At 52.0% G+C, this 27,924-nt stretch overlaps 2 protein-coding genes across 2 annotated transcripts; one reads left to right on the forward strand and one right to left on the reverse strand.

Annotated features, from left to right (window-relative positions):
* Positions 1-6: 6 nt before the first annotated feature.
* ISM2 (isthmin 2) lies at positions 7-15,753 on the forward strand. Its single transcript, XM_041757984.1, has 4 exons — positions 7-193; positions 8,821-9,063; positions 10,752-11,106; positions 14,174-15,753. Exons 1-4 carry the CDS (start codon positions 68-70, stop codon positions 14,689-14,691), a joined length of 1,242 nt encoding a protein of 413 aa, XP_041613918.1. The 5' UTR covers positions 7-67; the 3' UTR covers positions 14,692-15,753.
* Positions 15,754-19,730: 3,977 nt separating this feature from the next.
* Positions 19,731-27,623, reverse strand: AHSA1 (activator of HSP90 ATPase activity 1). Its single transcript, XM_041759023.1, has 9 exons — positions 27,390-27,623; positions 25,854-26,044; positions 24,007-24,089; positions 23,499-23,616; positions 22,321-22,409; positions 21,357-21,485; positions 20,784-20,885; positions 20,242-20,293; positions 19,731-20,122 (listed from the first exon to the last, which is right to left on the reverse strand). The coding sequence occupies exons 1-9, from the start codon at positions 27,467-27,469 to the stop codon at positions 19,950-19,952; spliced, it is 1,017 nt and encodes a 338-aa protein (XP_041614957.1). The 5' UTR covers positions 27,470-27,623; the 3' UTR covers positions 19,731-19,949.
* Between the last annotated feature and the right edge of the window lie 301 nt (positions 27,624-27,924).

Below are 27,924 nucleotides of genomic sequence, written 5' to 3' on the forward strand. Positions count from 1 at the left end.
CCCGGCGCGAACGGCCGCGCGGGAGCCGCTCGGGAGGTGCGGTGGGAGCGGCGCCGAGAGGGAGACGATGCCCCGACTGCCGGGCCGCGCGGGGCTGCTGCTCGGCGTGGGGCTGCTGGCGGCGCTGCTGGCCGCGGGCCGGGCGCTCCCCCTGAGGAAGCCGCGGCCCCGGGGCCCCGCGAGGCTGGCGGAGGTGAGCGGCGGGGCGGGGGCGCGAGCGGCGACCCCCGACCCCCGAGGGCGGGCGCGGGGCAGGGGGCGGGGCAGGGGGGCCAGGGCCGCGCCCGGAGCGAACCTGTCCTGCAGCCCTCCTGTCGGGGGCCGCGCTCCCAGAGGAGCTTGGACGGGGGACGGGGGACGGGGGAACGCGGCGCCGCGCGGAGTTGCCGAGGTTCGACCGTCGGAATAACCCACCGGTGCCGCCTCCAGTCAAACCTGCAAAGGATCTGAGCCCCTTTGGGTGTGAATTGAGATGAGATGAGGTAGTGAGTGGGGTCTTCCGACTTGCGGGGGGGTAACATCAGCCGGGAAGCTTGATACTCCTACGTACTTGGAAGAGCAGAAGAGGTCGCTACGTCGTGGGGGAGGGGGCTACTTCCTGGGTGGTCTGCGAGTGGGATTTGGAGATGCAGCTGAAAACAGGAGCGAGCTGGAAGCGGTTGACACGTGGAGAGGGACCCGGGTCCGTCAAAACCTGCCTCCTTTCACCAGGGGTCGACAGTCCAGCCGCTCCTGCGTGGACTGCAGGGGACACTCATCCCTTGGGGACAGAACCCTCCAGACCTGCTCCAGGGTATGCAGGCTGGTGTGGCAGGGGTCCTGGCTCTTCCCAGGCACCGAGCTGTTCTAGGAGGCGGACAGACCCGTTCTTCATATTTTCCAGATGGGGACACGGAGGTCCGGCGGTGCAGGAGTCCCGAGCTAGGGGGGCTAGTCTGCGCACACTGCTGAGGCCCTCCAGAGGCGGTGGGAAGCAACGGCCTGCACGTGGGGTCTCTGTGGACTGGTGTTTATCCACCTTTTTTCTTTTCTTTTCTTTTCTTTTCTTTTCTTTTCTTTTCTTTTCTTTTCTTTTCTTTTCTTTTCTTTTCTTTTCTTTTCTTTTTATCCACCTTTTTTTCAATGCTGCCCTGCTAAGGAGACTTTTGGGTATTTTTTCCCCTAAGTGCTTTTCCCACTGAAATTTTAATATCATAGAGATTCTATGTTCTATGGTACTTTGATGTGTTACAAACCATTGTAATATCCAAGATTTTTTTTTGCCCCTTGTTGAGAGTATATCCTATAGAGCAGAGTCTCTCAACCTCCACACTCCTGTCATTTGGGGTTGTAAAATTCTTTGTTGTGCATCCTAGGGTATTTAGCAGCATCCCTGGCCTTGACCCACTGGATGCCTGTAGCACCCACTTCTGGACAGACCCAGACATTGCCCAGTGTTTCCTGAGCGACCCCCCCCCCCCATTGTTGGCAACCAGTGTTGTAGACAAATCCAGGGGAACTGAACAGCCAGTCCCACCTCCTAGCTGGAGATGACAGCGGCCATAAAATTAATTGAGTTGGCATTTTTTCCTACTCATTTGATATATTTTCTATCTTCATACTTACTGCTTTGTATTGTGATTATTTTTTATTTTTGATTTGCCAATTTTTCCCCCAAGACCAGCCTCGAGGATGAGTTATTTCAGAGCCAAAGGCATATCCTCAGCCCTAATTTAGGGCCTAGTGGAACCCTCAAAAACTTGTTAAAGCAAATCAGTGCCATGAAGGAAAAACAGTGTGGAGCCCAGGGCCTGGGGTTCTATTCCCAGTGGGTTGTTAACTCATGTATGATTCTCCTTGGATGATTTCCTGACTTTTTTTTTTAAAGATTTAATTTATTTATTTATTCAGTAGAGATACAGAGAGGCAGAGACACATGCAGAGGGAGAAGCGGGCTCCATAAAGGGAGCCCAATGCGGGACTCGATCCCAGGACCCTGGGATCATGCCCTGAGCCGAAGACAAAAGCTCAACCACTGAGCCACCCACGTGTCTCTGATTTCCTGACATTTAAAATAAGGGGCTAAGTCATCTCCATGATCCCATCCAGCTCAAACATCGCTTCAGATGTGTATTAAAGCTCTTCCACATCAAGGTGTTAGTTAAGAAATCACAGTGAGATAAGACAGACTGCTACTCTGGGGCCTGAGGTAATATGTCAGAAATAACTGACAATCCAAAGACTTTTAAGAAGCTGAAGAACATAAACCGGCCTCAATCTAAAAGTACAGGATGACTGCAGGGACATGAGCCTTCCCTGGGCCTTGCAGGGTCAGTGCAAAGTACTTTACGTGATGCTATTTCATTGTCACATCACTCTGATCTGGGTGTTATTCCCATTTTCCAGAGGGGAAAATCAAGGCACAGAGCCAGTAAGCCTGAGATTAGGAGCCAGGTTTGTTGTTTCAAGAACTATACCAGGGGTCTTATGGTGCATCTTCCCAGCCTGGTCATCCAAAGTCTTGAAAAGTCTTAAAATCATCAGCATCATGAACGAAATGTGCCACCCTCTCTCTGGGCAGGCCTGTTGCTGAGCCTCAGTTTACCCCCACAATCGAATGAGAGAACCGCCTGCTGGGTGAGAAAGCACCATACACATGTGTGGCATCGTCGTTACAAGGGGCTGGTGGGTGCTAGTCGAGCAAAGAATGACAGAGCTCTGCCTTGGGTGTCTTCTGCTCTAGTTAAGGTGAGAACACCACCCAAACGGCCACAGCGCCTGGCATGTTGTGTCCTTTGTCTTGTTCTCCTCATTTTAGGGATGACGAAACTGACAGTGGGTCTAATAACTAGCCCGCACTTCTGCAGCTAGTAAGTGGTGAGCCAGGATTGAAACCCAGCTTGGCTTTATTCCAGGGCCTCTGGACACCTTGCTCTGGCACCCACCACCTCCTGGGCAGGCAAGGGAATACCTATGGACTCAGGTGGGGAAGAACAGGGTTGGTGACTTGAGACCACAAGAGGATGATGGAGAGGGGAATTAGGGAAGAGAGAAGTGAGAAAGGACAGCTCCTCCGGGCTGCACGGACTGTCCCTCATGAAGGGTCCCACATGGGGCAAAGCTGCAGGAGATCCTGCTGTAGCCACAGGGGTTTGGTCTCCAGGGGCGGATGGACAGATGCATGTATGAGGGTAGGGGTGGAGAGTGAAGAGCTCAGGCACAGGGGAGGGAGCCTGCCGGCCTGGGGCAGCATCACACACATGGGTCAGGGTGCTGAGTCATCACTTCGGTCCTGGTCATCGTGCAGCCACTTGCCTGGCATCAAGGGTTGGGTCGCAGGAAGGGTGGGTTGAAAGGTCCCACTGCCAGGCCCTGGCACCAAGAAGCAGGTATTTTCCTGCAGGTTGGTCTTCTTTGGTTGGGGCACCCACTTTCTAGCCCAGTGAGTGTCACCAGGGGGCTGGCACCCAGGTGTGCGTGATGCCAAGCTTGTGGCTTTGCCCGCAACCAGCTACCTCCTTGACCCTGATCATGACCATCACCCTCCCTGCAGACCGTTCTTTCTGCTTAGAATTCGGAACTACTGGAAAGCTGGTTGAGGGAGAAAGGGAAGAATAGGAACGGGGGCCAAGAGGCTGGGCTGCTGGGGAGTCCTGGGCAAGTCCTCTCCTCACTGGCCCTCGGTGTCCTAAGCTTGTCCTCCCCTTTGCCTCTCACTTGGTGGTTATGAAGATCAGAGGGAAAGGTGGATGTGAAAAGTAGAACATCCTGCTCTCCCGTTTTGGGCATTGGGCACATTCTGCACCTGAGTGGCAGTCGGCGAACCGGAAGGTTCAGCCCTTGCCTGGAGTTGGTCAAGGCCAGGGCATAAGCACACAGACCCCCCAGCCAGACCATCGGCCTCGAGTCCTGTACTGCCAGCCCCCTGTGTGGCCCCAGCCAAGTTCCCTTACCTCCCTGAGCCTTGGCTGCCCCATCTATGAAGTGAGGATGATGCTAGCACCTGCCCAAAGGGTCGTGAGACGTCAGTGAGTCAGTACACAGAGCCTGCGTGGCAGCGCTGACTAGAGTTGGAGGGGCCCAGGGCAGAATGAGAACTTGGGGCCTCTAAGCGTTTCAAGATGGCAGCAGCAGAGCGTTAAATCAGCTGCAGAGGGCAGCCCCCATGGCGCAGCGGTTTAGCGCCGCCTGCAGCCTGGGGTATGGTCCTGGAGACCCGGGATCGAATCCCGCGTCAGGTTCCCTGCATGGAGCCTGCTTGTGTCTCTCTCTGCCTGTCTCTGCCTCTCTCTCTCTGTGTGTGTGTGTGTGTCTCTATGAGTAAATAAATAAAATCTTAAAAAAAAATAAAAAATAAAATAAATCAGCTGCAGAGCCTGTGCCAGTCCCCAGGGCACACGGCATGAAGCCAGGCCTGATGCTTGCAGGGTGCGCTCTTGGTCCTACTCTTATTAGAGCGAGGAGCTCTGAGGTCTCCGCTGGGTGCAAGGTGGGCTGGATTAGTGCGTGCCAGTGGGGGTGGGGGGCGCGAAGTCCAGCCCCTCCTCTGCCTCTGGTCCTCTGGCCTACCTAAAGGGGCAGCTGCTGTTGAGTGCTTAGGTCTCCAGCCCCCCGGGAGGCTGGGGTGACCGTGTGTGCGACCTGGCTCTGTACCGGTGGGCGTGGGCCTCAGGAGCTGGTGCTGCAGGGACGGAGGTGCTGGGCTGCACCTGGCCACTGGGTTTCATCGTCCAGAACAGTTCCTGACCCCTGAGGCGGAGGGAAGGGAGGTCAGGGGAATGGTGCGGGTGCTGAAGCAGGTGAGCGGGCAGGTCCATGCGGCATGGGGAGGCCTGTACGCACGGGGGCTTTCTGTTAACTGGAAACACATGGGGCAGGGCTGCTGGGCCAAGCCTGGGGAGATACACATGGGCCTCTGTGTGTGTGTGTGTGTGTGTGTGTGTGTGTGTATGAGAGAGAGAGAGAGAGAGAGAGAGAACGGTGGGGATAGATCTTGGCATATATCTATACATCTCCTGTCTATCTGGGCATTGACACCTTTCCCCAAAAGAAAAGACTTGGGTATTTGTACAAGCGTACGTGCCAGCATAGCAGATGGGGGAGGTGGTCCTGTGGGATAGGACAGGTGTTCTTGAGTGTGCCGGAGCCTCGGAATTCAGGCCACAGGAATACACACCCCCTCCGAGTTCCTGCGTCAGTGGCGGTGCTGGGGACTTCAGACCAATTAAGATGTGAAGAACTAATGGTGCCTGGTGAGAGGGCTAGTCTCCTGTCTCCCTAAAAATCACTCTAGGTAAGGCTCACCACACACTTGCCATGTTTGAGGCAACCGTCGTTCTACCTCAGCAACCATACGAGGCAGAGACTGCCCTGTCCTTAATTTATGGAGGGAGGATGTAGGGCAAGCACAGGTTGGGTTAACCTGCCCGAGGTCACAGCTAGTAAATGTGCAAGTTGGGATTTGAACCTAGGCCGTGTGGCCTCCAGCCTATACTCATTACCACTACATTCAGCCGCCAGCAAGATGACAAAAGTGGAAGTGCTTTGTGAGTACAGAGGTGGTGCACACGAAGGGCTGTCGCCATGCGTGCACCCGTGCATGGGTGTTGACATCAGGCTGAGCTGAGTTCGAACCCAAGCTCCAATACTGTGGCTATGGTGACCTCACACAAATCCCTTCCCCTGTCTGAGCCTCCATAGCCTCATCATTAACCTAGAGACAGTCACATTCAGCTCTCGGGGTTGCTCGCCTTCATCCAGTCACTCAGCAATGATTTATTGAGCTCCTCCTGTGTACCAGGCACTGTGCTAGGCACAGGATACAGCAGGAATCCTACCTGTTGAGAGCAAAGAGTCCTACCTGTGCTCTAGCTGGGGTGATAGGAGGTGCATAAATGGCCTAGCCCAGGGCTGGTAGGGAAGATGTGCTCAGACAATACAGCTCAGAGCTCTGGGGACTCTGCCCATATCCCTACAGGCCTTACTTCCGATTGCCAGTGTCCAGCTGCCAGAGGGCCTGTTCTGAGCTATACTTGGCAAGCCTGAGGTGCCTGGGGAACACATCCTCTCCTCCACCGGGCAGCCCTCAACCAATGACTGGTGGGATCTGTAGGTATGTGGCCCAGGTCCTCGCTTCTGGGGGAGTGACTGAAGCTCCTAAGTGGGAGCTGAGCTCCACTTGTCCACCACGGTCACTATCTTGATGGAGCATTCTTTATTAGCTGCCTCCTGTCCCTGACTCAAGCCCCTGCTCTCTGCTGGTGTCTCTTGGAATCACCTTCCAGAGGAACAGGTTGCCCTTGAATTCTTTGTCAGGGTTGGCTTCTGAAGAAACCCAAACTTTTGTGCTGGTTGTGGATGTGCCCCCTCTGCTCCATTCCTGGGTTTCCCTCGGGCCTGAAACACAGGCAGGAGGCTCCAAGAGTGGCTCCGGAGGAGGGTGGAGTGTGTGGCTGTGATGTTTAGCCATGGCTTCCTATGGCCTTTGCTCTTCATCTGGTCCACCTGGGCCAAGGAGTGGCGAGGTTAAAGAGGGCTGGAAACAAACATTCTGAGCACCTGCCGGGTACCAGGTCTTTCCCATCACTGTTCCCGTTTTACAGATAAGGATGCTCACAGAGGTTATGTCCCCTGTCAGGGTCCCACAGGTCAGAAGCAGGCTATTCAGGGATTTAGACCTAAGCAGCCTGACTTCAGGGCAGGGTTTCTTTCTTTCTTTTTTAAAGTTTATTTATCCATGTATGTATATATTTAAGTAATCTCTATACCCAGGGAGGGACTCAAATCCATGATCCTGAGATCAAGAATCACATGCCCTTCTGACTGACCCAGCCAGGCCCCCCAGGAGCAGAACTTCTTAACCACAGCATTGTTGACATTCTGGGCTGGGTAATTTTTGTGGGGGCTGTCCTGTGTGTCGTGGGATCTCTGGCCTCACCCACCAGGGCCAGTAGCATTCCTCTCTGATTGTGACAATCTCAAATGTCTCCAGACATTGCCAGGTGTCCTCAGATGAGAACCACTGCCCTATTTGCTCACAAGGCAGCAACATCCACATCAGCCAGGAAGGCTGCAGACTCTGAAGTCCTGATGTCCTGAGACTGCCTGTCTTCATATCCCAGAGGTGACAGAGGAGCCACTGAACCAAGTCATGGGGACAGTTAGGGCTTTGGTGGCATTGTGGGTAGGAGCTGCTAGGAAGGAAGGATATGAGGATGTGCCAGGCCTCCCAGACTGGTCAGCGAAGGGGCCGAGTCGTTCTATTACTCATCTGTCCATCCTCTGCTCATCCAGCCCGGCTGTTTAGACCAGAGCACATAGACTCAGCAGCAGACACCAGGGCCAGGCTCAGAAGGGCCCACAGTGATTAATGCAGAAGCCTTGGAGCCAGGTGTCTGCGGAAGACTGAAGGGAGGGGGCTAAAAGGGAGAAACTGAAGGTTCTGATTCTCTTTTCCAACCCAAGGAAAGAAAGTCATAGTGAGAAACTAGGCTGAGTAAGCCTCTGAGATGTGAAGTAGACTCTCCACACTCCTGCCTGTAGTGTCAGAGGGTAACGGTTAGGAGTGTGGGCTCTGAGGCGCCTGGCTGGCTCAGCTGGTAGAGCGTGTGATTCTCGATCTCAGGGTTGTGGCTTTGCGCCCCATGTTGGGTGTAGAGATCACTTAAAAGTAAACCCTTAAAAAGAAAAAAAAAAGAAAAAGAATGTGGGCTGTAGGCCCAGACTCTCTGGTTCCAATCCTGGTTTATCACTAAATGTCTGTGTGACCTTGCGCAAGTTACTTGCCTTCTCTGTTTTAGTTTCAATTGTCCATGTGGAGATGACAGCTAGCACCTACTTCTGAGGGTTGTTGGGAGGATGAAATGAGTGATTAAGTGTTTAGAATAATGCCCAGCAGGCAGCCCGGGTGGCTCAGCAGTTTAGTGCCGCCTTCAGCCCAGGCCATGATCCTGGAGACCTGGGATCGAGTCCCACATCGGGCTTCCTGCATAGAGCCTGCTTCTCCCTCTGCCTGTCTCTCTCTCTCTCTCTCTCTCTCTCTCTCTAATAAATAAATAAAATCTTAAAAAAATAATAATGCCTGGCACACAGATGCTGTGGAAATGGTTAATAATTATGACAGTCCTTCCAGGTAAGAATTATCCTCATTTTGTACATCAAGTTGAATGAGCTAGTAAGAGGCAGAGCTGGGACTTGAGCCCAAGCTGATCTGATTGTCCAGACCTGTGTCTTTTCACACCACTTCAGATATGAGGTGGGAGATGGGGTCAAGGCTGTGGACCGAGCAGAGCGGAATCCAGAGGCTCCCAGCCCCTGAGACTCAGAAAGGCAGCTCTGGACAGTGCTCTTCCCGTCCTGTGGTAGAGACCTGAGCAATGGCTGCAGCCCGGAAGTAGGTGGATGGACTCCCCAGTGTCCCACTGTCTGAGCAGAGTCGGAGACAACCAGAGTCTTTCACTTACTATCTGAGCAGAAGCAGGGATGGTCCCAGTGTGGACCCTACGGGGCTGGTCGGTGTGGGGAATTAACTGGCAGATAGGCAGCTGGACCAGCACCTGGAGTGGGCAAAGGTGCCAGGCCCCAGGTGGGCGGGTGGAGGAGGGTAGCAGTGGGTGGAGATGCTAAGGAATACAGCCCCCCCCCCCATGTGGACAGCTTGGGAGGGCCAGTGGCCTGCTGGGGAAAGGCCCAGGTCTGCCCCTCACTTCCCTGCCGGCCTTTCTGGGGCTTCCTACTGACAGGAGGCCCCCTGTCTGTTCCGGGGCAGGGGCCCTGGGGGACTCTGAGGCATGTGGTCTATTAACTGCCCAGTCACCCCTCCCTCCCACCTCTCTCCTTCAGGTACCAGCCTCCCCAGATCGCAGCTCTCCTAGGGAAGAAGAGGGGATCCCACTGCTCCCCAGAACCCGCTTCCAGGCAGGGCCACGCCGGCACAGGCGCCGGGCTCTCAGTGAGCCAGCAGCTCTGAGCCCAGACAAGGCGACCCCTCCCAGGACCCTGGAGGATGCTCCCTTGCTGCTTGAGCTGCAGAAGCTGCCAGGATTGGCCAACACAGACTTGAGTGCCCCAAACCCCAACATCCAGGTGAGAGCTACAGGAGGACCCTGGACATCCAGAGAGGAGCTAGGCTGAAGGGCTCCACCCTGAGGTCAGGTGTCCCCATCCTTCCTTGGAGGGCAGGGGTCCTGTTTGGGTCACAGAAGATGGAGTCGTGGGAGTACCCCTCCTCCACTTCCCAGCTTCAGACTGAGCAGGGCGCCTGGCCCCTGAGCCTGGGTTTTCTAGTCCACGGCAAGGGACAAACAGCCCTGACAGGGCCGTCATGGGGACCAAACGAATAGAGAAGCTTCATGAGCAGCAGAGGCTTCCGGGAATATGGGGTGGGGAGGGACCTGTGGCCTTCCCCCAGGCCCAACCCTTACTGCAGGGTTGGTTGAGTGCACAATAGGATGGGCTGGTAGTGGGGGGCTGCCCCCGAGGGGCTCTATGGGGCCAGTGGGATTCTAGTTTATGTTTTCCACACCAGGCCTCAATCCTGGATGGTAGCAGCATCTACAGTTTGCCAAACACTTTCATGAAAAGAGAAAAGGCCACAAAAAAGTGTAAAATCTAATATTCTAAAATTGTTTAAAAGTGTGTGTGTGGGAATCCCTGGGTGGCTCAGCGGTTTAGCCCCTACTTTTGGCCCAGGGCACGATCCTGGAGTCCTGGGATCGAGTCCCACATCGGGCTCCCGGCATGGAGCCTGCTTCTCCCTCTGCCTGTGTCTCTCTGCCTCTCTCCCTCTCTCTCTCTATCATGAATAAATAAATAAATAAATCTTTAAAAAAAAAAAAAAGTGTGTGTGTGTGTGTGTGTGTGTGTGTGTGTGTAAAACCTGGAAGTTTAATCATCAAAATGTTATCTGTCAGAGATGGAGTGTGGGTGATTTTAATTTTTTTCATTATATTTTGCTGATTTTCCCCCCAATTTTGTTCAGTAACCTCATACTATTTTATTTTATTTTATAAAGATTTAATTTACTTATTCATGACAGAGAGAGAGAGAGAGGCAGAGACACAGGCAGAGGGAGAAGCAGGCTCCATGCAAGGAGCCCGATGTGGGACTCGATCCTGGGACCCCAGGATCATGCCCTGAGCTGAAGGCAGACCCCCAACCGCTGAGCCACCCAGGTGTCCCTGTACCTCATATTATTTTATAATAGCCCAAGATAATGTCTGCAAAGTTCACTTTCACATAAATGATTTTATGTTCCTTATTTTCCGGCCACAGTGTGGCAAGTGGGGGGACCCTCCCTGCCCCCCCTTACATGCCCCCTACCACCACCTCCCCTGACCAGGGGCCACTATGGAAGTTTGCTATCTTCGCATTAGTTTCCAGTCCTACGGTGAGCCCCAGGGCTGTTAATGGCTCCTGAGGGTGGGCAGCCTGCAGGCTGCTGGAGTCACAGTTCACAGCCAGCTTCTCTTAAACTAGTGGGTCTCTAGCCTGGCATGTGTTAAAGCCACCATGCCTGGCCCCAGTTAGTTAAAAACATGTTTATAGTTGGGTCAGGGAGTCTGAAATATCGAGGTGATTCTGATGCACAGCCAAGTCTTAAATTGTGACCTCATGGGCCCTGGGAAGCCAGGAAGTTTGGTGAAGAGAATGAGGTGGTTTGGAGGGAGGGTGGGACCTCTACCCTTGACCCCCCTTGCTTGTCACCTCTCCTCCCCTTGGAGTCTTGCTCTGAGCCCTCCTTCACTGGCAAGCCTGTGTCTGACCCTCTGCAGGTGACCATCGAGGTGGTGGAGGATCCGCAGGCCGAGGTGGAGATGGACCTACCCAGCAATCGCTGGCCACAGGATGCCTCAAGCTGGCTACCCACCAAGGAGCTCTTCTGGCCCCTATTCTGGGGGTACCTAGAGGGCGAGGAGGGAAGGACTGATCTCAAGGGCAGAGCCCCAGGGGAAGAAGAGGAGGAGGAAGAGGAGGCGGAGGAGGATTACCCTGTAGAGTACAGCGAGAGTGAGGACCAGGAGGACAGCGATGACGAGGAGGAGCTTGGGTTCAGTGGGGCCACAGGCAGCTGGGAGCAGGGCTGGCTGGCCCCTGGGGACTGGGCCTTCAAGGAGCCGGATGGCTATGGTGAGCACCCCTCCCCCATCTTGGCATCCCGGGCAGCTGCATCTGGAGATCCTGAGTGGAAATGGGGCTTGAGAGAGTCCTGAGAGCTTCCTGAGCAGGGACAGCTGTGGAAACCCGGAGTTTAGGCTTGTAGAAACACCATCACCCCCTAAGTAGCAACATCACCCATAGCTTGCAAAATTTGGAGGGTTTTTTTTCCCAAACATTTGACCTTCGCAACGGCCCTGAGACACCCTAAACAAAACGGACACTTGTTAATTTTATATATATATTCCTAGCTATCAGTTGCCAACAAATCAGGAAATATTATAAACCCCACCAGTCACAACTGACCTTGTTTTCAGACTGTGTCGGTTTGAATCTTGGCTCTGCCGCTTCCAGCTGAGTGGCCTTGGACGAGTTACTTAACCTCTCTGTGCCTCATTTCCTGCCTCTCTAAAATGGAGACTGGGGGTAGAGGGTATTAAGTGAGTTAATACACGTAAAGTGCCAGCATATAGTAAACTAAATATTGGTTGTTTTTGTTGGAAAACAACAGAACAGCACAAACAGTCTAGAAAATGCTGCCTCATGCCTGGCCAGCCCCCAGTTCTTTTTTTTTTTTTTTTAAGATTTTATTTATTCATTCATGAGAGACACAGAGAGGCAGAGACACAGGCAGAGGGAGAAGCAGGCTCCCCATGGGGAGCCTGATGTAGGACTTGATCCTGGGATCCCAGGATCACGCCTTGAGCTCAACCGCTGAGCCACCCAGGTGACTCCCCAGTTCTTTTTTTTTTATGCTTCAGGTTTCCCTTCACTTCAGGTTTCCCTGGGCATGGACCTGTTTCATGTGCAGTTGCAGCCATTCTCCCCAGAGCCCCTGGTGTTTCGTCCTTGGACGGTGGTGCCATGATTAAGACTAAGGCACAGCAGACTTTCCCCCATTCACCAAATAATGTAAACTAGAAGAATTTTCATGCCTTTTCAACTTTTCTCCCATTAATTTTCTTTAAACTCTTGGTACCTGCCTGCTCAGACCTGCCTGGGAAGTGAGAAGAGAGTTGGCCATGTCAGTACTTTGGGGGTTCCACAGACACCCCCTACCCCCCAGGTCTCAACCCTGTGCAGCCAGAGGGCTGTACATGCAGTCATGGTGTATATCAGGTTCCTCAGACCAGGACGGGGCCCCTAATGTGGGAAGTCAGGAACTTCCTTTATATCCCAGTGCCAGGGCAGTCTTGTTGGCCATGGTTTTGACTGACATGATTCGCACGGGGGTCCACTCTACAGGGGCCCCCAGCTGAGGGACAGGTGGGGGCTGAGATCCAGCCCACGCTTTGTCCACTAGGCTGGGAGCCCTGGCGTGGGCGGCGTCCTCCTGTGGTCGGGGCACCTTCTGCTAATTGGCACCAGTGCCCACTAACCCCTGGCTCCCTGCCTTGACCCAGATGATGAGCTTCCAGAGGAGTGGAACCCCTGGTTTCCCTGCAGTGGGAGCTGCAGCAGCGGCAGCCAGAGGAGGACTCGTCCCTGCGGCTAGGCCTGCACTGCCGCCGAGTCCCCAGTCTGCGACCTGCCCCCTTGTCCTGGTGAGAGGAGCCGCGCCCTGGAGCCTGCAGAGGCAGCGGCTTACACTGCTGCGGGCCTTGTTTGAGGGGTGCTGAGAGAGGAGATGCAGGAAACCCACAAATGTGGTGGTCCTGCCTCGGCCCAGGGCCGTCTCGGATGCTGTGGCCACCAAGAGCCTGGTGAGGGCTGGGCTTCCCCACTGGGAGCACAGAGGTGCCCCAGGGCCCCGCCAGTCTGGCCTCCTGTCTTCCCAAAGGCACCGAGGAGAAGGACCCCTTGGGCTTCCCCAGTGAGGGGTAGCAGCCCCTGGCCCACAATGCTACGGACATGCTCGGCCCAGGTCAGTGAGGAGCTAGGCCCTGCTCCTGGGGTTGGGGGAGAACCTCATGGGGAGGGCGGAGTATCATTGCACAGACAATCTCACTTCCATCTACAGAGACAAAGTACATGTTCCAGCTGGAAGATTAGCCTCCCCAGCAAAGGGGCCCTAGGATTTCTAGGTCCCCCTAACCAGGCCACTGACCTTTCTCAGCCTGATATTCCTGCTTGGAAGAGGGTCCTGATGGGAGCCACAGAACCTGGAGATCACGCTGTGGGGCTCCTTCTGCCTGGCTGCAGGATGGGAGGGGGATATCCCGGCTTCCACAACTGATCACTCGGGGGTACCCGGGCAGGCTCTGTGTGGGAAGGGGCAGAAACAGGTCAGGGGCCAGGAGTTTAGAACCGCTCCTTCCAGCAGCTTGGAAGCAGGCTGTGCTTTGACTAGGATATTCAGCCTCTGCATCTCTTGAGGTCACTTGCACCCCACAAGGAGATAGGCAGCTGCCTGTGCTCAATACCGAGAAGCATCCTGAGCTGGGGTGGCGTGCCTGGTGCTGTGTAGGGCAGGGGATTCCTGGAAGGCTGAGGCTGGGGATCTGCCCTCGAGGAGCTCGGGTCCTAGGAGGAGAGGCACACATGACCAACTTCAGCACTGTGCCATGCAAAGTGTGCCCAGAAGTTCTGGGGCAGAGACGAAGGAGCAATTTGTTCTGTGTGGCCAGAGTCAGAGGCCACATGTCCAAGAGAGAGAAGGGAGGAGGACAGCACAGACAGAGGGGGCCACAATGGGACACAGAGTGACACAGAGTGAGCCTGAGAAGGAGGTAAGAACAAGAGTGGATCAATGGTGAAGACAGTGCAACGCTTTCTTACCACTGGCTTAAGACAGCTATCTATGCCGCCCCCATCACCCCAGCTCCTTCCCCAAGATCCCAGATCTTTCCCACCATCCAGGGGGTGAAGGGAGACGCCCTGGCTGCACTCAGCGCCCAGGCCCCTGGGCCAGCATCCCTTGAGTGGCTTCCTCTCGCTTCCTGGGTGGCTGGCGGGAGCCCCTCTCTGTCGTTCGGGGGAGGCCTGGCCGGCCGCACCCAGCTCAGCGGTGGGGCCTACTCTGTCCAGGCATCAGGCCTCGGCCCTCGATCAGCTGCCCCCTCCACCAGGGGGCTGACCCGTCCCCCCACCCCCCCTGCAGATGTGGACAGCTGCGAGAAGTGGCTGAACTGCAAGAGCGACTTCCTGGCCGAGTACCTGCGCCGGGTGCTGCAGGACCTGCCCAGCTGCCCGTGCGCGTACCCGCTGGAGGCCGAGGCCCGCGCCGTGAGCCTGCAGGACGAGCGCCGGGGCCGCAGCTTCCGCTGGAGGGACGCCAGCGGCCCGCGGGAGCACCTGGACGTGTACCAGCCCACGGCGCGCTTCTGCCTGCGCTCGCTGCGGTCGGTGGAGAGCAGCACCCTGGCCGCCCAGCACTGCTGCTACGACGCGGGCAGCCGGCTGCTGACGCGGGGCAAGGGCGCAGGCGCCCCCGACCTGGTCAGCACCGACTTCTCGCCGGAGCTGCACTTCAAGGTGGACACGCTGCCCTGGATCCTCTGCAAGGGGGACTGGAGCCGCTACCACGCCGCGCGGCCCCCCAACAACGGCCGGGCCTGCGCCGACAACCCTCCCGAGGAGGAGTACCTGGCGCAGCTGCAGGAGGCCAAGGAGTACTAGCAGGGCCCGCAGGCGCGGCCCTCACCCTGCCTCTGCCCCTGCCTCTGCCCGACCCCGACAGGCCCTCTGCCTGGGAACCCAGGGCAGGTCAGCAGCCCGGTGTCCGTGCGGGGTTGGGGACGTGGTCGAGGGGCGTACAGGGCCCGGGGTGCGGGAGGGAGCTCAGCCCCCTGAGGTCACTGGGTGGACGGGGAAATGTGTGTCCGCGGGGGCTGCCCTCTCCTGACCCCTGGGAGCGCTGTCCCAGCCTCGCCCCTCATTCCTCCCTCTGCCCCTGGGCTGGGCTCTTCTGCCATCAGTGGCTCTGGGCACAGGTGAGAGCCGGGCTCTCCACGCACACCCTGACCTGTGCTGGGAGGTGGACAGCCAGCCTAGTGAGCAGCCCTCCTCTCTGGGTGATTGTTAGAGGTCCTTGTCCCCCACCTGCTGGGAGCCATCGCACACCAAGACCGGGTCCCTGTTAGAGGTTATCCTCTGCTCCGAGATGCCTTTTGGTGGACACCACTTTGGTGTAGGGTGGAAGTCAACCAGTGGGGCTGAATGAGGACAGACAGGCTGAGGCGACCTAGACAAGGGCTGGCTCCAGGCAGGGAATGGGTCAACCCATTTGGGTCCCTTTCTTTGTCCAGCACCTCTGTTCTGTCTGGGTTGTAGGAGTGTGAGGGCCTGGGAGATGGTGCTGCCCTGAATGGGCACAGCCAGCAGGCTTGGGGTGCGCTCACAACTGACTTGGGGGGTGTGCACCATGGGGAACTGGTAAAACAGTTCTCTGGTCAGGCGTGGTGGCAGGGAAGCCCAGATTCGGGTCATTTCTGTGGTGTCAATACTCCCACCACAGCCCACTTCATGCTCCCAAGTGGATGTGATTGCATGCCCCGAGCTCAGAGCTGCACATAAGCAGTTCTCCTAGCACACCTTGTGCTTCTTCCCTGCCCCTCTCACCACCACTGCCCCCCCCCAACCATACTTTCTTGCCTTCTGTGGGGTTGAAATGCTGAAGTCCCAACTGTCCTGTTCACAAAAGATCCAAAAGGTGGGGACCTCAGCTCCTAGATAGCTGCCCTGAAGCTCTTTGTGATCCTCAGCAATAAAGCACTTTATTTTCAAATTCTGTTTGATGAAGAATGTGGAGCCTCAGTAGAGGTATAGGGAGCCCTGTTTGCAGCCCAAGCCAAGCCCCCCAGCGTTGTGACTCCCTAACCCAGCTGGGCGGGCAGAGCTCCCAAAGTGCAGAGGTTAGATGTAGATGTGAGTTATCCCTACTCACACTTCTACAGAGTTGCCTGGGAGGCAGGGAGGAGCTGGCTGGACCTCAGGGGCACCTTCACTAGTTCTTGGGGACAGGAGGACTTCCAAGTCAGAGGTAAGTTGCATGCACTCCAGCGGATGTGGTCTGACACAGAGTTGCCAAAGGATTACACCGGGAAGATGACGGAAGTGGACCTATACCCTGCCTTGGTTGCTCCCCTTAACAGACCCTGCACTGTCACTCCTGGCATTTGGGGAAGAACAGAGACACATCAGAAAGTAGGATGAGACAAGGTGTGTCCAGAGCCATCGCCTAGAGATGCTCAGAGAGCCAGATGTTTCCATAACCATCGCACCTGGAGGTAAGTTTATTAGTCTGGTCCTGGACCACAGTCTAAAAATACTGTGGCACAACTAAAATATTACAGGGCCAGAGACGCTGGATCAAGTCACCAGATGGGATCCAAATTCATTCCCTTTCTCTCATCTGGGGAAATCAAGGTATTTTAATTATCCTTTAGCAGAAATTTTTTAAAAATTTATTTGAGAGAAAGAATGAGTGGGAGGAGGAGCAGAGGGAGAAGGAGAGAAGGAATCCCAAGCAGACTCTATGCTGAGTGCAGAGCCTGAGAGGGGGCTCCGTTCCAGGACCCTGAGATCATGACCAGAGCTGAAATCAAGAATTGGCCACCCAACCGACTGAGCCACCCAAGTGCCCCAGCAGAAACTTTTTATTAAATAGGAAGATAAAGACATCCTAGAGCCTGTTTTCATAGGCATCTGCTCATTCCCTCCTTTCTAATATAACTTACCTTGACACTTAAACACATTGTCTAAATTAAATCTGTACCTAGTGTCTGTCGATTACCCAAATTGAGTTGGGCCGGCCACATTTTTGATCTGTAAGTGACAGATGAAACTGCTACTATGTCAGGCCATAGATGACAGAAGATAAAGGGGCTGGAGAGCAGGTCACCTCTAAAATGGTGTTTATTCAAAGTCTACAAAGGAGAAAGAGGCACTGTGCAGGTGGCTGCGGGCTCAGGGCACAGGTGTGTGGGGGGAGAAACAGTGATGGAGGGGTCACTGACCCTGCTAAAAGGAGGATTTTAGGAGCTGTCAGTACCAGAGCCCCGGGGGCGGGGCAGAGGGGCGTCACCCTGTTTGGGCCCAGTGTTGGTGAGGTCACCGTCTTGACTAGCTGTTCTTCCTCTCCCAAACAGCCCTCGGTGGCCATGCATCCAGCACAATCACCATCACTCTTTCTTTAAGATTTTATTTACTTATGACAGAGAGAGAGAGAGAGAGAGAGGCAGAGAGAGAAGCAGGCTCCATGCAGGGAGCCTGACATAGGACTTGATCCTGGGTCTACAGGATCATGCCCCGGGGCTGAAGGCAGCGCTAAACTGCTGAGCCACCGGGGCTGCCCACCATCACTGTTTCTAGTTTAGCTGCCCCAGTCACCAGAATGGTTTTGCCTGATTTTTCTCTGTCTGGTGTGTCTCATAAAGGGTCCTAGGCTAGGCAAGACCAGTTCAATTAAATTCTTACAAGGGTTTAAAACAACCAGTGGTAAAAAATAAATAAATAAATAAATAAATAAAATAAAAAAAATAAAACAACCAGTGGTACGAACCCTGCCAGGTCCTGCTGACTTCCCTTGTTTGTCGGAACACAGAATGTTTCAGGGCCTTTGTCCTGTTAATCACCAAAAGATCCCAAATGTGCTTCTTTTTTTTTTTTTTTAGTTTATTTTTATTTTTTTGTTTTTATTTTTTTCCAAATGTGCTTCTTTGGCTCCTCTACTACACATAGATTTTCGTAACAGGTTGAGGTGCTTCTCAAATTGCTTCCTGACCTTAGTATCACCTGGGATATTTATTAAACTATAAGTTCATGGGCCATACCCCACAATGAGTAAGAATTAATTAGGGGCAGAGTCTAGAAAATTTTCTTAATTTAACAAGTTCCCTCAGGTGATTCTGAGTAAGGGGAGTCCTTGGCCTATAATTTGCAATTTGGCCAATTAACTAGGTTTTCAAAATATTCCTGCTTAAAGCAAAACACTCGGGCTCCTGAGTCCAGAAGTTAGGTGATGTTTGCCAGATACTACCAGGTGCCAGTGCTTGTCATCTCTAATGCTCTGATAAGGTACCTATTATACCCATTATACAGGTGAGAAAATTTGCCCCATGTGTTAGGAAGTGGCAAAATTCAACCCAAGTCCACGCAAGTCCAGAGTATTGTTTTTAGCTATGTCGCTCTGCTTGTTAGGCTAAAAAATGCTATAAGTAAAATGATAAAAACTGGTACAACCATTGTGAATACTTGGGATGTGAACCGTTATTGGGTAGGTCATGTGACAGATAATTTCCCTAGTGTTTTGGTTTTTATTAAGGTTTTTGTAATCTCTGCTTTGGGGATTTTTTCAAGAACTCTAGAATTGGTGAACTCTCCAGCCAGGCATGAAGGGGCTCCTTTTTTTTGTCACTGGTCTCTGTGTGAGGAGGAGGAGGAGTCAGTTAGGAGGAGCCCCTAGATCTGATTCAAGCTAACAGTCCAGGTTCTTTATCAAAAAAGACATCTTTTTGGACCCCCAGGAGGCAGATCTAATGCCGAATTAGATGCAAATTAGTTCAGTCCACCATTCCTTTAATTCAAACCAAAAGTGGCTCTCTGGGGTCTAAATTATCCAGATCAGTACTGGTTTTCTGCTTTAACTAGTGTTTTGGCCAAGTCACGCTGGTAGGATTAGCCTGCAGGCCTCGCTGCCACCTAATAAAAGAGGCAAAAATAGATTAAGGAAATAGCTGTGCCTGCAGGAGGCCGAGTGTCTGGGTTAGAAGGCACAGACTTCCTCAGGATGCAGGATGCCAGGGTAGGGCTGGTCTGGGAAAGGGACCCTCCCTGCTCAGGTGGTTGCCTCTCCTGCCACGTGGCAATCAGAACCTCATTTGAACATATCCCCAGTACTTGGTCAGTGCTCGGTAAACCTGTTTAATAGAACCAGGTATTTAAAAAATACGCTTAACAAGAACATTCATTTCTTCCTCTGTGAATTGTGAGAGGCCTGGAACTTCTTATTCCAGGAGGGATGCCTGACACACTAGAAATACAGCAGCTTCTCAGGGGATGAACCCAATGACAGGGCAGTGGACACAGTGGTTTAGACTGAAGCATTGGCTCTACAAGTTATAGTCCTCATTCTAAATCTCAACTCTGCTAAATGGCAGCTGCAGGGTCTGGGCATATTACTGAAGAAAAGCAAGACTTAGATTCTTATAAAACAGAAATGCTGGCAGTTATCTCTTTCACAAGGCTACTGTGATGGTTAAATGAGCTAACGCAAGGGGGCTACTTAGCGTCCAGTACATAGTCATTGCTCAGTAAGCGGAAGCTGTGAACCTGAGGCCCACAGTTCCCCTGCCATGAGGGGGCAGCTTTCCACATCTCAGAGCAGCACCTGGTGCTTATCTGTTCTCACAAGAGGATAGGAGAAGCCACAGAGAGGGGAAAGCCCAGGATGCCATTTCTGCCAGCAATAAGGTTTCTTGGCATTGTTTATCCCAGAGCCATCCCCACCTCGTCTTCCATCAGTGAGGGGAGTGGCAGCTTTGTACCAGTCTGCAGAAAGGAGACTAGATCAGGAATGCTGCTGAGAGGCAGGGATTCCTTCATGCCTCTACACTTACCTGGAATATAAACAAAACCTGTTTTTTTCCCCCCTTGAATTCAGTATCTTCAAGGGAACTCATTAATACCAGCCACCCAATCAACAGTTTCCAGATATGTACGTTTTTTAAATTACGTTTATTTAGCGTATGTACACATAAAAGAGAAATCGCCCTCTGATCCCACCCAGCAGAAAACATGCACAAACCCAAGGTATATGTGGAGGGAAGGGGCCCCAGCCCCAAGTTAGTGGTTGGGATGGTGCAATCCTGGGAGTCCCAAGCCCCAGTCAGGAGAGGGCTGGCCCGAAGTAGTGGGCAGCCCCGCTGCTGCCAGCCCTAAAATAAGCGTGCGCCATAGCCAAAGGTCTGTTTGATGCCCTCAAAGTAGTACCGCTGCCAGCCCTGCCGCGTCCTCTCTTCCTCGGGGGCAGGGATGCCTCTGCCTTCCATGCACAGCTCAGTCTCTCCATTCTTGTCAAGGAAGGTCAAGGTGATGGTGGCAAAGTGCCCTGGAGAAAGGCAGAGAGGAAGGGGGGTTTCAGATCCATGGTTTCCAATCGGGATTTGAGACAGGGGAAAAGAGAAGAGTTCTGGAGGGTATTAGCAATAAGCAAATAAATGTACTTACCTTCTGGCCAAGATTTAAACCTCCATTTCATCACAATAAGTTTCTCAGGGACCTAAAATATCAAAGAGATCGGTCTGTACTGTGGACTACAACATACCCCATCCTGGTAGGGAGTGGCCACCTGCCTTCCGTACGGTCTATCCTCTGTGCAATTCTACAACTTAGAGGCACAAAGCGGACCACTACTGGTGGCTTCTGCACCAATACCAGCTGTGGCTTCTCCTCTTACGCCCCAATTGGGTCCGGTCAGCTGTGCCCAAGTGATATTTCAGTGCTGCAAATGGAAAATCACTAGCCACCAACATATAGGACCCTCTTCCACAAAGAATTTCTTCAGGAAGAACTAATTTTACTCCACTAAGGGGAAAAAAATCAAGCAAGAGAATTCAACTACAACATTTTTTTGAAAATCAAAAACGAGTTTTTTTTTTTTACTAACCGGAGAGATTAAATTTTACCTACAGAGCTGAAAAAAAAGAAGGAACGATACATTTCTTCTGACCAAAGACTACATCCGGGGTCTGGCGCCAGCAGGCACTCACCAGATCGGTGAACTCCCCAGAGACGTTGCCATCTACCAGGTGAAACTTCCCACCTCTGTCTGCTTCTAACATCGCAGGAGCATGGGTAAAGGCCTGAACGAGCTGTAGGGGGAAAAAGGAGGTACGAAGATGTCCTTCTTAGTGGGACCCAGGGACAAATGCCAGCAGATACCTGCACGCCTTGGCTCTCATTTCCAAAGGCACCACTTTGCCCAATTACCAGGTTCTATTCTGTTCCACTACAAAGAAGAGCCCCTACACAAGGCTCTGACTGGAGTGATGCTTTGTGAATCCAAGATGCCATTACTTCAGATCCATTCACTTTTCTAACAAGAATGCTTCCAGTGGTGCCCACTTAGACCACCCGAAACCAGTATATGGGAGGAAAAAGAAGGCATGTTCACTTTGATGAGGAGGTCCAACAGAAGGGTTTTTCCTTTGCCTCTGCCTCTACGAGGAAAACCTCACAGCTCCGCTTTTCAGTACCTGCTCTGCACAGAGGGGATGTGCCCACAACCCAAGTCACCTAGAACAGCAGATGCCCTGAGGCCTGAAGGACAAGATTATACTTACCTCTTGGGTGGTAAAGACTCTATAGAGCTCCTCTGGTGATGTCAGGAAGGTTTCTCTAAGGGTGATCTTACAAGTGGGGATTTTGACACCAACAGGTCTGGCCTGGGTTTTTGAAGGAGCAGACTTAGCCTGTGGAAGCGGCAGTGAGAAAGGTTTAGAGTGATGGGGAAACCTGCATTAACGTGGCTTCCAGGACAGGCATGTTATTCATCCTCACAAACTTCTTCGCCTCCAGGGCTAATTCTTCCAGGGGGTTGGAGGGAATATGTATGGATGTTTCAGTCATGAGGGGAACTTGCCCAGAATGTCCTCAATTCCCACTGAAATAATATTCTCGGTGAAGGAGGAGAGATACTGAACACTCCCACTGACCAAAGGACATGGCACATCATTTGGTATTTCTGAGGTACTTGTGTCTAATTTTCAGGAAAAAATGGTGCTTAAACAGCTGGAAGCAGCCACCTCCCCTCCGGAATTCCCTTCACTATGCTGACAAAGGGCAACAGAGCTGCAAACCAAGTGCTGAGCCTGAACCACACAAATTCCACCTCCACAAAAAATATTTCCTCACCCTGTAAATGTGGTGAAATCAATCAATTTCCTGACAGGTGAAGGTAGTGATCTCACCCCAATACCTTCCTGAGACCTCTGGTATCAGAGGAGCAAATATCAACACCTCAGTTAGGAATAATACTGAAGACATATATAAAAACCCATCTGTGTTCACAAACTCCTCTAACTGGGGTGAAATGCAATGAAGAATCAAACTCTGAAGCCCCTGACAGTTTCCATTTGCACTAGGAGTCTGTTATAAATGAATGAAAACCAGGTTACAGAAGGACAGACCAAGTAACTACATATCGAGGACTCTGTAAAAAGCACCATGGGCAGATCATATGTCGCTCTGGCTTGGAGGTTAAGGTCAGCGAGAGCGAGCACGCGCATGGAAATATCATTGACTTACCTTGCGCTCCTCAGTTTTCAGTGCTGGCTGCCCGGCTGGGTCTACTGACTCTCCATTCATTGTAGGCAAGATCATGCCCTGCGTGAACTCTGAAAAGATAAAAATCCCCGCTCCTGGAAGTTATTTCTTAGTTGCTGAGATTTGGGGCCTCTTTAGAGTTTGACAAACATGGCCATCTTACCCCAGAATGAGGTAATGACAAAGAAAGAAAGAGTCTATCTACTTCAGGCCTTTACCTCCGGCCTATGCCAGACAGGTATCTGAGTGTACGCTGTAGAATATGGAATGTTAAGGGTCATTTAAAACCCGACTCTATTAGAAGCATTACAACTTGTTAAATGTACATGAGGTCTACTATGGATAATAGTGAATGAACATAGTGGCACTTCCAATGACTTCAAGAATAGGGCAAGACACCCTTGGATGCAGATCTGTCCCCCTCCTCCATTCTGCCTCACCTCTGCAAAACAGCCACAACTAGTTCTGGCACCAGAGCACTTTGGTTCCCACCAAAAGAGGGATCACCCCTGACAGTCACTCTATGCACTCCAACACTAAGACCAGAACACACTGGCATAACTGGAATTCTAAGGGAGAGCTCAACTACCTGCAACCTAAAAACCCCCTAAGCGTCCCTGGAGAATGCCTATTAAAGATAGTCTAGGACTGTGCTCGAGCAGTGAGTCTAGGGATGCCAAGTCTTTAGATTAGCACAGTCCAACAGAAATACAAGGTCAGCCTCAGAAAGAATTTTACATTTTCTACTAGCCACATTATAGCCATAAAACAAACAAACAAGTGAAGTTCATTTTATTAATATACTTAATCCAATATATCCAAAATATGTCAAGGTTATCGTTATAAAAAGCTGTTGATATTTCACATTGTTTTTTTTTGTACCAAGTTTTCAAAACCCACTGTATTTTATACTCATGGCACAACTCAATTTGTACTAGCCGTATTTCAAGAGCTCAACAGTCAACAGATTATCAGGCAAGTCATCCCTACATCTTTCCCTTATTGAGTTTAAAGACTGACTTTGAGATGAATAAGCCCCCTCCCCCAAAATGTTCACTCATTTGGCAAACAAAGGACTATCGGATCCTTTAATCAGAGTCTGATGACCGGGGGTGGGGGGAACTACCTCCTCAAGGCATACATTACTACTCAAGGGATACCTGTTTTGAGGGTGCTGATGTAAATTCCCATTGCTTCTCTTAGAAGTTTCACCCCTTCTTCCTTCATTAAGGCCACGAGATTTGTGTCAGGCTCATCTTTGGCAAGGCTCACACTAATCTGAGTGAAAGATCAGAAGTAGGTGGTAAATAACTTGAGGGGCACCCACAATGTGGAATGTGGGTGCTGAGCAATCAGATAACTGCTGACATTTCCAAAGGAAATGTGTGAGGGTTGGGGTATCTTTCCAATCCCCATGAGTGTTCCTTCTCCAGTTCTCTCTGCCAAAGCCAAGGTGGCTAACGTTAGAACACATTACTAGCTGAAACAAAGTAATTAAATAAGCACAAGCTGTGCCGGAAGCTCCCAACAGCACCACAGACCTAGAAGATTATCTGCAGAATGAGGTTCTGAATGGTTGGACCCAGCCTGGGCTTTAATCTTGAAATCATTTTTCTCATCTGAGAAGAGGATATGGAAGACTCAGATGAAGAATTAAGAAGCACAAACCTCTACTTCATCCACACTGTTTTCATCAGATAAATTGGGGATCTCCACATGTCCCTTGTACTGCACTCCAGACTTAGAGGTACCTGTCAAAAGCAATGCAATGGCATTAGTCTCTCCCTCTGCAGACAAAGTCGGCTCTGGACGCCTAACTACTCCTCTGCTTATATTTCTTTCGAACTACTGAACTGACCCTCTTTATTCTAGAGAATGTCAGATACAATCAACCCTCCCCCAGTTCCCCAGAAGAAAGGTCTTCCCTCATTAGATCTGCGGGCCAGCTGTGTGATTACCGTACGGGACTAAGGGCTTTGCGGATGTGGCACTAGTGTGAATTCTGCCCAGGAGGATTCGGGTCAATAATCAAGGCAGTCAAAAAAAAAAAAAAAAAAAAAAATCAAGGCAGTCAGTTCTGCTAGGATCCTTGTTCTGAAAATACAAACTTGTTCCCATGCGACTGACTTACTAGAGAACAATCTGATCACAGCATGAATTCCACGCTTCCTAACATGAGACTTCTTCCATGAGAAACACTAGGCGCACACACAGAACTACACCCAGCTGAAAGGAGCCGGACAGGAATACACAAGACAGGATCTCCTCAAACACTTATCTCCCAGCAACCTCAGTTCCCCATGTGTTCCGAGCCATGTCACCCACACTGGGGTCTGTAATGTTCCCTCTGATTTCATCAGCTGACCCTCCAAGCACCAATTCACAATAACCCACCTGCTGCAACCCTTCTGATGCCTGCTTTCACAAGTGAACTTCAGATCTTTTGCAAAGTAAAGCAGCACGTTTACTATATTATTCATGTATTTCTTCCCATATAACATGTAGAACTGTGCTATCAATTTTTACATTCCTAAATTTTAAAAACGTGTCACCAATGAAGGTTTTGGGTGTTGTGTCGTGTCCCTAACCCTATCTTCCCTATAAGCCCTGTGGTTTTGGTTGAGCAATTTTGCACAGTGTGGTGATTTTTAGAACACGTGGGCGACATTATAGCAGAACTGACTATATTTCAAAATTGACCAACAGGACATTTATTTATGTCCACTTCTCTTGACATCAGCTTCTCAATCTATAAAAAGAGGACCGGGCAAGAGGACACCTAAAGGTTCCTATCACACTACTATATTTTAGTAGTTTTTTAAAAGGTCATGAACAGATAGAGTTACTTTTCCCCTCTTTATTACCATTAACTTAAGAAATGCTCATTGAAGCACAAATCTCTTGTATGTTTTGCCCCCTACATGTACTCCTTTAGCTTTAGTGCCTTTTGAAATTCAGCCTCCCAACTCTCAGGACCATCCAGGTGGGGCGCACACATGGCTCTAATTCTTTGCCAATGCCATCACAGAAGGGACATAAACGAGAGAGTAAAACTGCCCCAAATTATAGTCACATAAAAACTTCATTAGCATAATGGTCTACACTGGTAGAGTCACACTGGAGAAAGCAAAAAAAAAAAAAAAAAAAAAAAAATCCATACCCAAAAATTTCCTTTCCCACCTTTAAATCAATCATCCAAGAGATAAAAAGTTAACTAGTGTGAGAAATGTTACCTCATTTAAAATGTCCTAACATATTTGTAGCTCTAAAATTCAGTGGCCCAACTGCCTCACTGATGGGGACTTGTGAGACCCACGGAGAGAAAAATGCATTTAGTGTTCATCCCCTAGGGGCAGAGAAATTTTGGCACCCAATACTGATTTCCTCAGGACTCCAAAGCAGCACTGTCTCCCTTCAAGAGTTCCCAACTCCCCCCCAAACCATTCTCCCTGGCTCCTTAGCAAGTCAAGCAAAATGCAGTTAACTTTTGTCCTAACAGTCCAGCATAGACTTACCTGTCCAGTTTAGTTTGATGCTCCACTCATAAAAGAAGATAAGTTTGCCTTTGCGGTTGTTAATGGATGCCTCTCCATCAAGCTTATTTACTTCGGTCACCTCACATTTGCCTTCGTCATTTTGCACCTGCACTGCCAGGAACAGTGTTTTCAGCTTATCCGTGGACCAATTTGAGGCATCCCTCTCTGTCCTGCAAAACAGAAAATAAAGCTATGGAGCAGCAGCCAAATGGAAGAGACTGCTTGCTCTGTGCAAAAGAATTCAAGGCTACAAGAGGCGTGACAAATAGTTTGAAAAAAAAAAAAAAATCAGTCCCACTCTAGTTCGTCCACAAGCGTGTTACCCCCGTTTTAGGAAGACAAGGACTCCCATATGGTCAACAAAGACAACCACGGCTGCGTGGAATGGTTACAAATCAAATGGAAAATGATGCCTTCCATCCTCAGCATGATGCTGTAGGGTCAGTATGTGACACTTCAACACGGCGCCCCCGTTTGACCAAATGGAAAACTGTGACCATCTCGCTGAGGTCAGGAGCACAAGAGCGGGCGTAGAAAGCAGTATTTAACTCACAAGCCCAGTAAGTAATAAACCCATAATCTTGACCTCATTAGCGCAGCGGGCTGACCTGTCAAATTCAGGCGGTGCTAAAAATCCCCTACACGTTCCGTGTCCTCTAGGTGGCCGTGGAAGCAATGTTAAGTCCAGCACCCTTGTACGTTAAGAGGAGAGGAGGCAGGCTGGGATACAGAGAAGAAAAATCACACTCTGCCTCCCCATGTGCTTAACAGTAGAGAGACCAGCAGCGAGAAGAGCCGCCACAGGGTAAAGATACAGTAAAGACGGTGTGAACAAAGTTCAGGGGAGTGAAAAGATCAGGAAATAGTACTTTTAATGTCATAACGGAGAATAGGCTTTTGGTTACATTATAAGACCACGATTGCCCGGCAACCAGGGGCAGCCCCGGGAGTTACAACACAACCAAATGGAACAGTTCCGGGTGAGAGGCCGTGGCATCCTCAGCATCCCTGAGCTCTCAGCACCTACGGAACACACGCTCCGAACCTTTGCCCTCTGGACTCGGGCAGCGGTCCCCTACGGCTGACTCCGAAGCTCACGCATAAGCCGCAAGACCGCGATTCCAGCCCACCGGCCTCGAGCCTAACACGGCGGCCCCCGACACAGTCCCGGGCGGCGTGGGTCTCCCCGACTCCTCCGGCCACGTGTGGGAAGCACGTCCCGGCTCGCGGCGGAGGCATGCATGGGCTAGGGGGTTACGTTCTCGTGTTCCGGGAAGCCCTCCTCTGGGCGCAGCCCTCCGCGTCGCCCCCTTGCCCTCCGAAGAGCGAAACAGAGGCAGGCGGTGGTGTGTGGAGGGGCCCGGGGCCACGGACCCCGTGCCGCGGCGAGGACCTCCCCTCGTGTCCCCGCAGGGCTGCCCCGGGCCCCAGCTTTGTTCCGACCGACGCTCCGGGGACCCGCACCCCCGGCTGGGCCGGGCCCTCCCGCGGCCTGGCCCGCTCGCTGGCCCTCACCAGTGCCAGTTGTTGACGTTGGTGGCGTCCGCCCGCTCCTCCACGATCCAGCGTGGGTCGCCTTCACCCCACTTGGCCATCGGCTCTCCTGTCGCACCGCCACCAGCGCCCGAGCAGCCGCAGCCACAGCCTCCGGACCGCCTGGTCCCAGCCGCCCGGCAGCGCCTGGAAACTACTAGAAGCGGCCGCAGAACCTCCTGGCTTGCTTTTCCCTCCACCCCCCGCCCCTCCCCGCCTTAACTTCCGGCTCCTCCTCACTCCCACCGGGTACTTCCGTTTCACCTCGTCGGATTTTACTTTGTGCCTGTTGGAGAGTTCTTTCAAGCTCCCTCGGGTCACCTGGAAAGGGGTCCGAAATGCAGCCGCTCACACAACCATTCATCACCCGTAAAGGCCACAAAGAACACGTCCCATTGTTCCCCGAGCCTCTGAATTGGCCCTCCTGAGCCTCATGGGAGTTGTAGTCTTGTTGAATAATCTGCTGGATAACCGCGGAAGGTCGCGCTAAAAGTAAAGGAAACGATTTAAGCGCGGA

Source organism: Vulpes lagopus, chromosome 6 (assembly GCF_018345385.1).
Source record: "Vulpes lagopus strain Blue_001 chromosome 6, ASM1834538v1, whole genome shotgun sequence".
Taxonomy (NCBI): domain Eukaryota; kingdom Metazoa; phylum Chordata; class Mammalia; order Carnivora; family Canidae; genus Vulpes; species Vulpes lagopus.